This window comes from Spermophilus citellus (assembly GCF_964194105.1).
Source record: "Spermophilus citellus genome assembly, chromosome: 4".
NCBI classification, from domain to species: domain Eukaryota; kingdom Metazoa; phylum Chordata; class Mammalia; order Rodentia; family Sciuridae; genus Spermophilus; species Spermophilus citellus.
In genome coordinates this window covers 18082028-18097288 of record NC_138185.1, presented here as the reverse complement: position 1 = coordinate 18097288, position 15261 = coordinate 18082028, and the positions used below count along the sequence as shown (strand labels likewise).

Below are 15261 nucleotides of genomic sequence, written 5' to 3'. Positions count from 1 at the left end.
AATTGGTCACATTGTAATCTTACTTGTTTATGAATGTACAAATATTTACTAAAATCCCAGTGTGTGCCAGGCACAGCATATGCATAGCACAAGGAATTACATTGACTAAACAGGACAGATACAGTCCCTTCCATCATCCCTGCTACTGTCTGGTAGACAGAATGTGATATAGGGAGTAATAAACATATATTGATTTCCTTAGCTCTCTTCCTCTATTCAGCTTTCTTGACTTTTGAGAAAAAGAATGTAAATTCTCTGAATCTGGAAAGACTAAAATCTAATCTAGTCTTACATACCTTTTCTAGCTTCCTAAGTTCTCACCTGGGTAAATTCCACCAAAACTAGATGGGATGATGTCTGTAAAAGCACATCATAAACTATGTGTTTTGGTTTTTTTGATAGAGTTTCTGAAAGAAGAAACTGTCTTGTTAGCCAGTTAGCTATATACCTGGCTTTGCTGACATACATGAAAATGTGAACAGCAACCTAAAAACACTCAGGGAACTAGTTCTCTATAGACTGTGACTTTTACATGTAGAAGACTGAGACTAAAAACCTTAGTCTTGGTTTGTAGGGATTTAACATCTTTTTAAGATGTGAAAACCACATTAAAAGGCTTAGTATATTGTCATTTACATTATATCTTCTCACTTATTGCCTTGAGTATTTTTCATTAGAAACACATCTATATATTTTGCCCCTATCAATTGAAAAATTACTTTACCTAGAATAAAGAATCAGAAAAAAAACTCCTAAGCAAGTCATTTAAAGAAATATTATTTCTTAAATAACACAAAGCTCTAGGACTACAAAAATAGATAGATAAAAATAGATAAAATAGATAATAGCCCTCAAAGAATTTGTAGGCCACCAATGGGCTGTTCTGGTAAAAATTCCACTGTGATAGAAGAAAGATAAAAATTAAATGTTTTAGATAAACAGAAAGCAGTTATTACCAGCATTAGAGATCAAGAACAATTTTATAAAGGAAATTAGGCTAAAACTAGGTCTTAAAAGAGCTTCAAATAGAAATAATTGTGTGGTTATGGACACAGAGAGACAGAACATGTTGAGGAATAGAGGGTGTGAATAGGAATAACAAAAATAATTATCAAGGGGCTGGGGTTATGGCTCAGTGGTAGAGCGCTCGCCTCGTACATGCAAGGTCCTGGGTTCGATCCTCAGCACCACATAAAAAAGAAAGAAAGAGAGAGAGAGAGAGAGAAAGAAAGAAATTGTGTACAACTACAAAAAATATTTTAAAAGTTAATAATAATTATCAGGTAATGATGATCACACAACATTTTAGTGTTGAATTCTGTTATTTACCACAATATTAAAATAATCAAAATAATGGATATTGTGTTGTAAAAAGGATTTATGCTTGATTTGAGTCTCTTCACATCTATAACAGACACATATTTATGCTTCCCTTTTATACAGGAGTAAATTTAACCTGTGGGAGCCAAAAAACTTATCCATGATTTGATTACTGCTAACTCTAACTTCATTTCTCTTAGATTCTAATTTAGATCTTCAGTCTCCTTAGACTTTCCTGTGACATCCTACTGCCACATTATAGCCACCTTTAAATGACATGTTGAAGAAAAGACCATTCTTTTCCTCTTTGTGAAGGACCATTGGAGAAATAATTGAACTGGAGGAGTGTCTTGACTATAGGTAGCCTAGCTTAAGCAAGATTTTAGAGGCATGGGCATATAAGCACACCAAATATAAATTGTTAGAAATGCTGCAAAACAGAAGTACAGGGTATCAGTGGAGAGTGTACCAAGGACCTCATCTGGCCTCTGGGATTCAGGGAAGACTTTTCCAAGGAGTTAACATTTAAGGTTTGATTTATGGGTGGGATGAATTGGATTTTATCCCTGAAGCAAATACAGGAATGGGTGTTTGGCCAGAGAAAATATCCTTTTGAAATCCTTGAGGGGAGAAAGAGCTTGGTGGTTTTGAGGACAGGAAGAAGACTTGGTATGCATGGAGGAATAAGAAAGAGTCTGAGGCTGAGTGCAGTGGGTGCACACCTGTTAATCCCAGCAGCTCTGGAGAGCTGAGGCAGGAGGATCCCAAGTACAAAGCCAGTCTTGGCAACTAAGTGAGACCCCATCTCAAAAGATAAAAAAAAAAGGTGCGGGTGGGGATGGGGGTCAATGGTTAAGCACCCTTGAGTTCAATCCCCAGTACACACACACACACACACACACACAAAAGCGGGGGGGGGGGCATGAGAGTAGGCTATAGAGGGAAGCAGGTTCTCTATCTCCAGATTTTTAAATTCTTTTTTAAATTTCTTTTTTATTATTATCTTAGTCCAAAAGTGTGCCACTGACCTTGGTTTTTTAAAGTCCAGAAACAATAATAATAATACCAGACTTGATTTCTGGAAACTTTAAACTAACTGATAAATCTGACTGATTGCTGCTTTGTGGAGACTGGATTGGACCCAAACAGCTGGGATTCTAATAGGAGACTATTGTATTCTATGTTAAGAAATTTTAATGACCTAGACAGATAATGGCAAAAATGGGGATGGAGAGCCAATGAACAAATTCCAAATATGTGAATGATGTATACTTGTACAATAATAAACAAGAGTTGATTATAACAGCCTTTCTGAAGATGGAGATCCTTAGATGGGCCAGGTGGAGTACCTCAAAAACAGAAAGCTGCAGGGTGTGGTAGTGGTTTGGAGGGATTATGAGTTCAAAGCCAGCCTCGGCAAAACCAAGGCATTAAGCAACTCAGCAAAACCTGTCTCTGAATAAAATACAAAATAGGGTTGGGGATATGGCTCTGTGGTTGAGTGCCCAAGTTCAATCCCTGGCGCGTGCGCACACACACCCCCAAGAAAAAGCAGAAAACCAACCAGTTTTATTGCAGACATCATCCAGATAACTGCTTTACACAATAAACATTTACTCAAGTTTCTCAGTTATGATTATGGTAGTGAACCTTGAATTCACCCAAAGGTAGGCCCTGCCTAGATACCTTGTACCCCAAATAGAATGCCTGACTCTGATCAACTGGGGATGGGATTCCAAGAAGAGTCATGATAGGCCTGGAAGAGTAGTGTCAGTGGGGGAGTGGGGAGTCAACTTCTTGAGCTTGCTCTCAGTCCTCTCAATCTGTCTTCCACTCAGGAGAACAGTAGTCTGCAGAGGTTGGAGTTTGAATGCTTTTTAACTTTGCATTGCCACCCAGAGAAGCAGTGCAAGCACAGAACTATATAAGCATATTAGGGGTTTGACCTTTAACGAAACATTTCAAATATACAAGAATAAGGAATAATATGTAAATGCTTTGTGTGCCCGGCATCATCTAGCTTAATCCAATCCTTTTTACTTATTTATATGTATATATTTATTTTGCAATACCAGGGATTGAACCTAGAGGCCTTCTCACCACTGAGCTGCATCTATCTATCTATTTTCTTTCTTACTTAATTATTTATTTTCTTATTTATTTTGAGGCAAGGTCCTGGTAAGTTTCCCAGGCTGGCCTTTAACTCACAACCCTCACCCCAGCCTCCAGAATTTCCAGTCTTACTGGTGTATGCCACCACACCCAGTTTAGCTTTATCAACTCTTAACATTATGGCTTACTTTTGATTATGTCATTGCATAAAACATTCTGATAAGCATAGCTGAAGCCCCTTGTATCATTCCCCACCTTTTTTTGCTGTGTGAAACTCATGTTTTTATTCTCAGGTGGCTTGTTATTGTTGTTTGGGGGATATTTTTTAAGGTATATTTATGTGTTCAAACAATATGTAGTATTTTACAAGTTTTAACTTAGGTGGGTTATTAGGATCACTCTATAGCTTGTCTACTCAGCTTTGGTTTTGAGATTTTATTGTCTTTAACATTAACACTTTTAATTTATCCATTTTATTTACGATATGGTGTTTTAGTAGATAAAAAAGAGACACTTAGGCTTTTTTCAGTCTTGTTACTAGAAACAGTGTAAACTGAAGGCAACAGGGATAAGCATATTTCTTAGAGGCCGTTCCTCTCCTGCTAAATCTAGACAGGGTGGCTTCTGCTCCCACCCCCATCCCAGTGTCCTTATTTTGAGAGAATCATGGATCCTTATTCCAGGAGAGTTTGTCTAGTGGTATATTTTTTTTTTCCTAGTGGTATCTTGTGTGAATGACATACTGTTTGGGTTTTTCTAAACCCTTTTTCTACCTTAATCTCAATGGGATGACTAAGGAATGGAGCAAATATAACCCAAGTGTACTCAAGCCCATAGGCCCGTGTGCACTGGAGTGATTACAAAGAGCCTTTGAGGTCCCTTTTTTCCTGTGTGAGTGTGTAAGAATAATTCTCGAGATTCGTCACTGACATGTACATGAAGACAGCTTATGACAAACGTCTTCTTATTCACCCTTTTAAATATCAAAATGTACTTAGAAAATTCAGCAAGAAATTTCCCACTCCCCAGGAAATCAGACTTAGATATTTCTTCTGCCTCACCAGCTACTAAATCACCCACCCACAACTGAACCTCTCTGTTTAGCCAAATATGTCGCTATAAATAGTATGCATACATGATCATGGGAGAATGCTGATGACTCCTTAGCCCACCTTTAATTTCTGAACATTTCCTAGGATCTAAAAGTAGTGGGCATTTCTTGCTCTCTACCCCATGCCCCTGCATGTACAGAGGTTGGTTACCTTGACCACAGTTCTTAGTTCTCAAGTACTGTGGGTTCATGGCATAGGTGGAAACAGTCATAGTGGGTAGAAGTCACTACTCCTTTCCTTTGTTGGTGAAGTTGGAGAATTAAGAGCAGAATTATTAGGTTCTTAAGTTCCTTCCTTCCCTGTGTTCATGTCATGTTAGTTTTGTGCCTTGTAATACTCCCTGCTTCTTTGGGATTTTTTTTTTCCCCTTCTTTATCCTTCTCACTCAACAGTATTTATCTTTGGTTATGAGTCTGTGTGTATTCATCATGGCAGCAGAAATTGCTCTTCTCTGTTGTCTAGTTTGTCTTTTTACATATTTTAATGGCCCTTCTTTGGCTTTAGAATCAATTTTTAAACATTACACAAAAATTTTAATCCCCCCCCCCCCGAGAAAAAACCAACTTCCAGAAACATTGTTCTTTCACTCTAATCATGGAATACTTTTAAATATTTTAAATGCAAAAGTTAGAAAATGGTGAATGATTATAGCTGTTCCTGGAAGTAATTTTGTACCTTGGTAATTACATGTTGTAGTCTTTGATTCTGCCTCTTTGACAGCTCCATCAAACTGTGAATGGTTGTCTTAAATTTAATGGAATTCAGTGGTAACAGAAAACTGCTCTTGGGTGCTACATATTCAGTAGCAAAACTGTGATGTTGATGAGGAAATGGGAATGTTTATACTCTCTGACAGAAAGGGGACATACACAGCAGTCACACAGGAACCAGTTATGATTAACAGGGAAAATGGGACAAGCATGTGTTCTTTACCAGGTTAAATGCCCCAGACTTACTTTCTTTTCAGTTCTGTGTTTTTCAACCTTGCTTTAAGCTCAAGGTCCTTCTCTTTGGTTCAGAGCTCTGAACTTGAATATTCAAAGTCTGTTTTTTTTTTTTTTTTTTTTTTTTTTTTTTTTAAGAGAGAGTGAGAGAGGGAGAGAGAGAAAGAGAGAGAGAGAATTTTAATATTTATTTTTTAGTTATCGGCAGACACAACATCTTTGTTTGTATGTGGTGCTGAGAATCGAACCCGGGCCACATGCATGACAGGCGAGCGTGCTACCGCTTGAGCCACATCCCCAGCCCCTCAAAGTCTGTCTTATTCACCAGTTGCTAAACAAACCATTTGGGATTGGTCTTTGCAGGGTGAGAAAGACTGGCAGAAATATGAGACTGCTCGGCGGCTGAAGAAGTGTGTGGACAAAATCCGAAACCAGTATCGGGAAGATTGGAAGTCCAAAGAGATGAAAGTCCGGCAGAGAGCTGTAGCACTATACTTTATTGACAAGGTAGGAAAAGCTTTCAGTCAACATTAGCCACTGCTCTGCCAAGATCTGTGCCAAGTCCTAGGGAGTGGGGGTTGGTAGCAGTGACGCCCTGACACTCACCATCTTGCTTGCATCAAGCCTGGCCCAGTAAGGAAGGCGGTGTTGGAGCAAGAGGCATCCACAGTCTATCTGAGTATGGTCTGCATAACAGGATTCGCATGAATCTGAATGTGATGTTTAAACTCTTTTCAATCATGACCCAAAATAAAAAAGTTTAGATCACAACCAACACACATATATTTGTTTTTTTCTGTAACTGAATCAAAAATTGCACAAACCAGTATAACTTAAAAGTTTAGAAAAAGAATTTCTATTTTTCACTGCCTATATTTCAGCGCAATTCTGAATTGTTGCAAAATTAAGACACTAGTTTTTTGGGTTTGATTGCCCAGAGTCGAAATATTATCCTCATTTTGTTACCTTTTTAAAAAAGTCTTTCTTTCCTCCGTCTCCATTTTCAATGATGGAAAAGAGAAACTTGGATCTTTATATGTTTAGTGTCCCTGTAGCTTTCATAGAAAAATCATCTGTAGAATCCATAGTTTTCAGACTATGCAGACTGATGCTCTGTCCCCAAGGAGAATTGAGAGGCTTCTCTTTTGAGTTTCCTAGAGATGCTATAAGGTTCACATATTTTCGTTCATGCTGATCTTTTTCTTATCCGTTTTCCCTGGACAGCTTGCTCTGAGAGCAGGCAATGAGAAGGAGGAAGGAGAAACAGCAGACACTGTGGGTTGCTGTTCACTTCGTGTGGAGCATATCAATCTGCACCCAGAATTGGATGGTCAGGAACATGTGGTAGAATTTGACTTCCCTGGGAAGGACTCAATCAGATACTATAACAAGGTCCCAGTTGAGAGACGAGTAAGTTAATGTGGCATGTTTTTCCTGCCATGTGTTTTCATTCATTTGTTCATTCAGTAAGCATTTATTGAGGGCTTTTCATGTGCTCTGCACTTTGCTGGGCAATAGCAAAAATGACCTGAAGATAGGGGACAGGTATTACTTGTTGTGCTGTACACTTCCTGTCCCGCAACTTGTGCCACCTTCCTGGGAGTAAGAGGCCATCTTTTAAAGCAGTGTTCAACATCTATAGAGTTGGTCTTCAAAATAAACTCAATGTAAGATTGAACCCAGTCATCCTGTTTTAATGATTTAACCACATCACAAAATGCCTTAGTCGTGTTGTACATTTGTCACCTTGCCTCTTTACTCAGCCACACACCAAATGAGTAAAAGAGTTGATTTTTTTAGTTTCCAGGTATTTTGAGCCCATCATTTCAGAGGTGCAGCTGATAGTCCCAGCCTAATCATTCTCAATGTATTGGGCTTGAACAAAAGACATATAAGATCCCAGTAATCTAGCCCCTTGGACAACAGTGTGTATCAATATAAATTCATTCAACTCATAGTGTATCAATGTAAAGGGAATATTTCTATTCTGTTCTTATGAAATACACACTGAAATATTTAGGGCTCAAGGGCTATGTTACTAACCACAACTGGCTCAGAACAGGGAATCTGGGTAAAGAGTTATGGATTGTCCTTGTACTTTACTCTTTCTATTTAAGTTTGAAAATTAGCTCTAAAGATTTTTTTTTAATATTTATTTTCTAGTTATAGGTGGACACAATATCTTTTTTTTTTTTTTAAAGAGAGAATTTTTTTAATATTTATTTTTTAGTTTTCGGCAGACACAACATCTTGTTTGTATGTGGTGCTGAGGATCGAACCCGGGCCGCACGCATGCCAGGCGAGCGCGCTACCGCTTGAGCCACATCCCCAGCCCCAACAATATCTTAATTTTATTTTTATGTGGTGCTGGGGATCAAACCCAGTGCCTCACACATGGTAGGCAAGCGCTCTACCTCAGAGCCATAACCCCAGCCCTCTAAAGATTTCTTAAAAAGAATAATAATTAGACTTCTTATTTCTTCTAGGTTTTTAAGAACTTGCAACTATTTATGGAGAACAAGCAGCCTGAGGATGATCTTTTTGATAGACTAAATGTGAGTGGACAAAGCACACTGGGCTGAAGGGAGTCCTAAACTGGGCCTCACAAGCTCCTAAAGGAAATGGTTGCCAGTGGGGTGGTTCGAGTTCTTCCTACAGCCAAGTCTGTCCCATGTGTACTTTTCCTCCATCAGGGCAGACGGTGAATCTGTGGCCAGAAGCAGACACCTCTACTGCATAACAACTGCCAAAGTGCTGAGGTGGGGATAGATGAGCCCTGCCTTTTATTCTTCCCTGTTTCCTACACAGGCTTACATTAGCTGGATTCTGGAGACCCAAGATTTGCCCCGAGAGCTTGCCAGAGAAAATCTTAATGGGGAAGGACAAATTTGCTTTATTGGCCTGCTTAGAATTGAAGTACTTCATAAGGAGGCAACATGTAATCCTATAGTATAAAATTATTTTCCCTCTCTTAACTAACTTTCCACTTGAAGACAGTAAACCTGACAAGATTTCAACTGCACTAGCATAAATAACTCTTAGGGCTTGCCAGAAGGGACAGGATGATGTGCCTCTTACCTCAATCCCAAAATCCCCTCTCTTCTCTCTTGCCTTATTTTCTCCAGACTGGTATTCTAAACAAACACCTTCAGGATCTCATGGAGGGCTTGACAGCCAAGGTGTTCCGTACTTACAATGCCTCCATCACGCTACAGCAACAGCTGAAAGAACTCACAGCCCGTAAGTGTTGCTTGACCACACGGGTCCACATCCTGCTGATGGTGCCAGTGTGCTTGCTTAGCTAAATCCTAGATTAGTTCCACTTTTTCTTCTCACCATTGTGACTGGAAACATTTTCCCTCCAGGCCTTTATCAAAAGCTAAAGCTTTAAGGAAAAAAAAAAAAGGCACTAAAGCTTAGTTGTATGAATAGGATCAGTGCTGTTTCTCCTACTCTTACCCTTACAGAACTTTTCTTTCTGCCTAGAAAATGCCTGGGTTTTGTGTTTTACATATATGTTATTTAAAAGCTCACAAGGTGAAGGAAGATGTAATACTATGATGTTCTATTAACTTGGAGAGAATAAAGTTATCGTGATTATCAGAAAAATATAGGAGCAGATCTTTTCCCAAAGGTTTCATTATTTTCCCCCTTAATTAGTGTTTTAAAAACTAGCTACAGAAGATACTACCAAGAGCCACAGCTCCTTACCGCACTCAACCCCCACACTCCCATGGGGGGACCAGTCACTACTAAGTTTTCAATGTCCTTTATAAACATGTTAAGTAGTCTTAGAATATGAGCCAGAAAAGCCAGAGATAGGCATGTTGAGGGGCAATAGTTTTCCTTTTTAAACAGTATACTGCCTTGTGGCTTAAAGTGTGAAACTTAAGGTTTCTTTATCTCATCTTCATCTACTGACTCCTTTCCAGTTATACATTTCTTTAGGCTCCTTTAGACAAGTAGGTAGGAAGCAGGAATGAGGCATCAGAAGAGTCCCTGTCCTGACTCCTTGGACAAAAAGATGGGTGTGTATTTCACTATATTATAGAAACAAGCCAGTCATGTTGGCTTACCTATAGTCCCAGCTATTTAGGAGGCTGAGGCAGGATGATCACTGACCCTAGGAGTTGAGGGCCAGTGTGGTCAACACAATGAGACCCTATAAAAAGAGAGGGGGGTGGCTGTAGCTCAGTGGTAGAGCGCTTTCCTAGCACGTATGAGGCACTGGGTTCAATTCTCAGTACCACATATGAATAAAAATAAAGGTGCATCAACAACTGAAAAAAGAAGGAGACTCAAATTCCTCTTATGGAGGGAATTCATCCAGGCTAGGTTTACATATACACTTCATGTTGTCATTTTCTTATGACCATTAACTCTTGAATTTTGACCTTGTGCCTTGGGAAAAACTTCATCATTTGAGTGCGGTAAGGGCCAGTAAAATCATTGACATGTGTGCACTGTTGGGCATACAAACTAAGTCTTATTATCATCTTTTTTTTACAGCGGATGAGAATATTCCAGCAAAGATTCTTTCTTATAACCGTGCCAATCGAGCTGTTGCGATTCTTTGTAACCATCAGAGGGCACCACCAAAAACATTTGAGAAGTCTATGATGAACTTGCAGTCTAAGGTACCTTGGGACTAGATGATGGGGTAGCAAAATGAAGGGAAACTTGTCTACAACTTGTTAATTTTGCAGATAACCTGCAAAGAGGAGGCTTTTATAATCCAGCCTTTTGAACCAGGATATCTGCAGGCCAGTCTTGGTCTGTCCATATTAAGGATAAATAAATAGTGACAATATGACAGTAGTTATGAATATCAAGGTACCAGTTGTACAGGAATTCTTTCTGCTGTGGACAGAAGTTCTATATTGGCCACTACCTATTTTGAAGTGCTAACCTTGATGTGCTTTTGCTACTGTACATGAGGAAAATAGATATAAAGAAAGTTTTGTTGCTGTGCTCAGAAATACAACTCTAGAGCTAGGGATGTAGTTTAGTGATAGAAGGTTTGCCATACCCTGTGTGAGAACCCTGGTTTAATCCCCAGCACCACAAGAAGAAAAAGAAAGAAAGAAAAACAGCTCTTTTCAAATTAAGGCACGGTGGCACATGCCTGTAATCCCAGCCTACTTCAGAGGCAGAAGCTGGATGATAGCAAGTTTGAGCCCAGCCTGGGTAATAAAGTGATACCCCATCTCAAAAAATAAAAAGATGTTGAAATAATGATATTTGAGTTCTCCCGAATCCTGGTACACATATTTTTATGTTTAACATATTATACATGAATCACAATATAGTTTATCATCAAGCATCTGCTCAATATTGGCCGTATGCCACAGTTATGCTCTACAGAGACACTGATGTGTAAATGTGCAAACAATTCAATGCCTCCCACCTTTTATTCCTCCTCATTTTGAAACAGGGTCTCACCGAGTTGCCCAGGCTAACCTCAAACTTAACATCCTCCTGCCTCACTCAGCCTCTGGGCTACTTAGGTGACAGGCATGTGCCAATGCACTTGGCCTGTGATGAGTATTTTTTAGCAGTGGCTGCATAACTAAACCATCCTAATTTGCTAATCTACAGTTCAAGTTTGTAGATATTTCACTATTATGACAGATATGCAGGGCCAAAGGAAACCAATAAAAAAAACCTTGAGGGTAGGGGCTGGGGATGTGGCTCAAGCAATAGTGCGCTCACCTGGCATGCGCGGGGTGCTGGGTTCAATCCTCAGCACCACATAAAAATAAAATAAACGTGTCCACCAAAAACTAAAAAATAAATATTGAAAAATTCTCTTTTTGTAAAAAAAAAAAAACTTGAGATAGTTCTAATATTGTAAATTTTAAGGTAGTAATGCGTATAAATGGTATTTCAAGATTATTGCACCAATTGTTTTGTTGTTGTTGTTACTGGGGATTGAACTCAAGGACACTCGACCACTGAGCCTCATCCCCAGCCCTATTTTGTATTTTATTTAGAGACAGGGTCTCACTGAGTTGCTAAGTGCCTCACTGTTGCTGAGGCTGGCTTTGAACTCGTGATCCTCCTGTCTGAAACCTCCCAAGTTACTAGTATTACAGGCATGCACCACCACACCTGGCTCCAATTGTAATATTATATGAAAATAAATATAACATCTTTTGGTGATACTCACAGGTCCTACTGATGTTACTATGGTTTGTTGCCCATATTAAAGAAATACTCAGTGTCAACTAGAGATTAATAAAAATTACAGATAACTTTTTTTCCAGCCAAGTTTATGAGATTCTATACTTAGACTACTAGAGTTTTAAAATGATGTGGAATGAGACATCATAGAGATTTTCAGGTTCACAGTGTTTTTCTTCTATTGTAATTACTTCAAAATAAACACCTAGAAGTACATCTGGGTCCTAAGACATAGGCAATCTGTAGTTACTACTCTAGATGCCAGCTGGTTGTCCTGAAGGAATGTACATGTCCACAGTGAGTAAATATATACCCATAGACTTCTTGAATCCTGGAAGTATATGGTTGGCAAGCAAGGAACCCTATAGACCACCCATCCAAACAGCTCCCCTTTGCTGCCACTCTGTTAAGTAGAGGTCATCTAGTATTGTTTACTTTTCTCATGTTATCATTCCACACTAGAAATAAAAGTATGAATGTTTGGTTGCTATTTACCTAATTCAGGAGACCCTCCCTGAAGAATGAGGAGGCCTTTTGTCGCTCTCATTCTGGAACTACTATTTGGGCAGGCCACAGTGCCTGCTAGATGAGACCTCCAAGCCCAGAATCCCTCTCCTATATATATGCTCCTAAAGCAAACACACGCCCATTTGCTAAGTGAATCAATGGAGTCTTTGATGCTTAGAGAGAATTTGACATAGCCTGCCAATTTAGCATTCTCAGAAACGGTTAAGATTGTGGTTTGCTGCATTTTTAGCCCAAGAAGAATCTGGCTAGTGGTGTCTGTGATGCTTTTATATACAGAATTGGTTCCTTCATCTTGGCTTTTGACAACAGCTGTTGGAAGTAAGCCATGTATAGTAAACGTGCTTAATTTTTATCTCACAATGGTGGCCTCTGTTTCTAGTCTTGGGTGGGCTATGTGTGTGTGTGTATCTGAGAATTCTAGGCTTAGTGAGCAGTAACCCAGTATGTGTTAGTCAAGTGTTTATTTACTTTGTGAGGTTTTTTTTGACCTTCTAGGTTAGCAGGGTGATCATAAGGATGAGGTTCTGTTTCCTACACCACCAGTGCAAACTCACTGGTTTGAACTCTAGACACATGGCTATATAGCTGCTGCCATCTCTAAGAAGTAACCTAAGAAAAATAGATTTTTCAGAAGTGTTCTAACAAGCAAGAATGGTTGAAACAGGGTTCTCCTGTTTATTCCTTTGTAGGCTTCCCCAAAATGTTTCCACATCTCTTGTTTTGAGCGATTAACTAATTCCCTTCTTTTTTTGGTGGGGATATCAGGGCACTAGAAATTGAACCAGGGGCTCTGACACTGAATTATATCCCCAGACTTTTTTTTTGTCAGTGGACCTTTATTGTATTCATTTATTTACACATGGTACTGAGACTCTAACCCAGTGCCTCACACATTCTAGGCAAGCACTCTACCACTGAGCTACAATCCCAGTTCCCTATTCCTTTCTAATTATTTTGAGATGGGGTCTCATTAAGTTTCTGAGGCTGGCCTCAAACTTGTGATCCTCTTGCCTCAGCCTCTCAAGTAGCTGGGATTACAGGAGTATGCCACCAATTCTAACACTGATTTCCTTCTTACTTCAGACTTCTCTTTCTCTCCTTTCTGAAACAGAATACCAAAGGCATGTCTTATTGGTTTGGGGCATCTTTCTGGGTACCTTTAATTGCCATTTCATAGTTTCTTGGATATTCTCTTCAGTGCATCATTTTTCTTCAGAAGCTGGCAGCTCCTTTCCAGAGTGCTGGCAGAATGTGAGGAATATGCTGGGCTTGCTCAGTAGATGCAAGTATTCAGTCCCAGAATTCTAAGTACTTCTCTCCCACAGTATTCTTGAAATGAAGATTACAACCAGGCACAGGCTCCATCTGGACTCCGCTCTCAGCCTACATACCCCTAAAGCCTTAGGGGTCGCTGATTAGAAGATTAGTATCCAGATTCCCAGGTTACTGCACTATAAGAATCTTCATTTCTTGGGTAATCAATGGAGAATGTAAACGAAAAAACAGCAGTTGAATTCAGCAGTCACTGCGTTTCCTCGTGTCTTCATGAGGCCACTGCTTAAGTGTTTTTACCTGGAAAACCACTAAAAGATAGCCTTCCTTGTGGAGGCAACTTATAGATTTCGCCCTCTTTAATGAACCCTTTTTTTCCCCTCTCTAGCTCATTTTGCTCCTAACTTTGCTGATGTTTTTCCCTGCCTAGATTGATGCCAAGAAGGACCAGTTAGCAGATGCCCGGAGGAACCTGAAAAGCGCTAAGGCTGATGCCAAAGTTATGAAGGATGCAAAGACCAAGAAGTATGTACCTGATAATGTGCCAAGTCCGGGTTGTTTGAGAGAGAAATGTGTAGTCTCCCTCTAAGGCCCTGGTGCCCCAGCTATTCTAGGGGTTTTGTATTGTTTGTACTGGGGATTTAATCCAGAGGCACTTAACCACTGAGCCACATCCCCAGCCCTTTTTAAAATTTATTTTAAGGCAAGAGTCTTGATAAGTTGCCAAGGCTAACTTTGAACTTGTGATCCTCCTGCCTCAGCCTCTGTTCATGGGCCTGTTTCTACCTTTGTTGGGTCTGGCAGGATAGGGTTGTGGTATGCTCTTGTCCAGAGGCCCGATTCGGTTCTTGATAACTCTGCCATTCTTCCAGGGTAGTAGAGTCAAAGAAGAAGGCTGTGCAGAGATTGGAGGAACAGTTGATGAAGTTGGAAGTTCAGGCCACAGAGCGAGAAGAGAATAAACAAATTGCTTTGGGAACGTCTAAACTCAATTATCTGGACCCTAGGATCACAGTGGCTTGGTAAGCATTGACCTTTTTTTTTTTTTTTTTTTTAAGTTGTTCTGAATAGACTTTATTTATTTACTTACATGTAGTGCTGAGAATCAAACCCAGTGCCTCACACATGCTAGGCAAGTGCTCTACCACTGAGGCACAACCCAAGCCCAGCATTGAGCCTTTGTATTGTTCCTGGCTTGAGAAGGTTGGAAGGATTCTAAGAGCATGTTGACCTCCGCTGCCATTCCTAAGTACACTTCTAGTCCTCTGGGGAGGTCTGGCTTGCCCTAAGAAGTCAATCCTGTTGTATTATCTTTGAGCGTATGTTTTGTTTTAAAAATGTGGGTGCAGTCCCTATCCATCCTTAAAGGAATTTTAGAGTGAAAACCCCATAGCATAGCTCTTATTGAAGTAAAAATAGAGTCCATTTACACTTTAATAGAACTTGTTTGTTTTTTTTGGTGCTGGGGATTGAACCCAGGGCCTTGTGCATGCAAGGCAAGCAAGCACTCTTATCAACTGAGCTACATCCTCAGCCCCCACTTTAATAGAACTTGTCAGTGAAATTTTTGCAAATGAAGGAAGGTAAAACAAGACAAAAACAAAAGTGAGAATATAGATATGCGCAGCCTACACAGAGGTAACAAAGGCACATAAGTTCTCTGTTGTGTGCAGCTTCCTCCAACCTCATCTCTGTCATATAATATCCAAAACAAAGTGGCTTATTTTTGAAGATGTTTAATAAGCTTGAGTTGTTGAATTTTGGGGGGCACAGGTAGTGATTATCACACC

At 39.7% G+C, this 15261-nt stretch overlaps 1 protein-coding gene across 2 annotated transcripts in view; it reads left to right on the top strand.

Moving 5' to 3' along the window:
- Positions 1 to 15261, top strand: part of TOP1 (DNA topoisomerase I) — an 84797-nt gene that overhangs the window by 67578 nt on the left and 1958 nt on the right. Inside the window, exons 14-20 of one of the 2 annotated variants that reach the window (XM_081289975.1) lie at positions 5852 to 5995; positions 6713 to 6898; positions 7975 to 8043; positions 8614 to 8728; positions 9998 to 10125; positions 13902 to 13996; positions 14344 to 14493. In XM_081289975.1, coding sequence (XP_081146101.1) covers positions 5852 to 5995; positions 6713 to 6898; positions 7975 to 8043; positions 8614 to 8728; positions 9998 to 10125; positions 13902 to 13996; positions 14344 to 14493 — 887 coding nt within the window. The remainder of the gene's footprint in view (positions 1 to 5851; positions 5996 to 6712; positions 6899 to 7974; positions 8044 to 8613; positions 8729 to 9997; positions 10126 to 13901; positions 13997 to 14343; positions 14494 to 15261) is intronic. The other variant, XM_081289976.1, reaches the window with a different exon arrangement.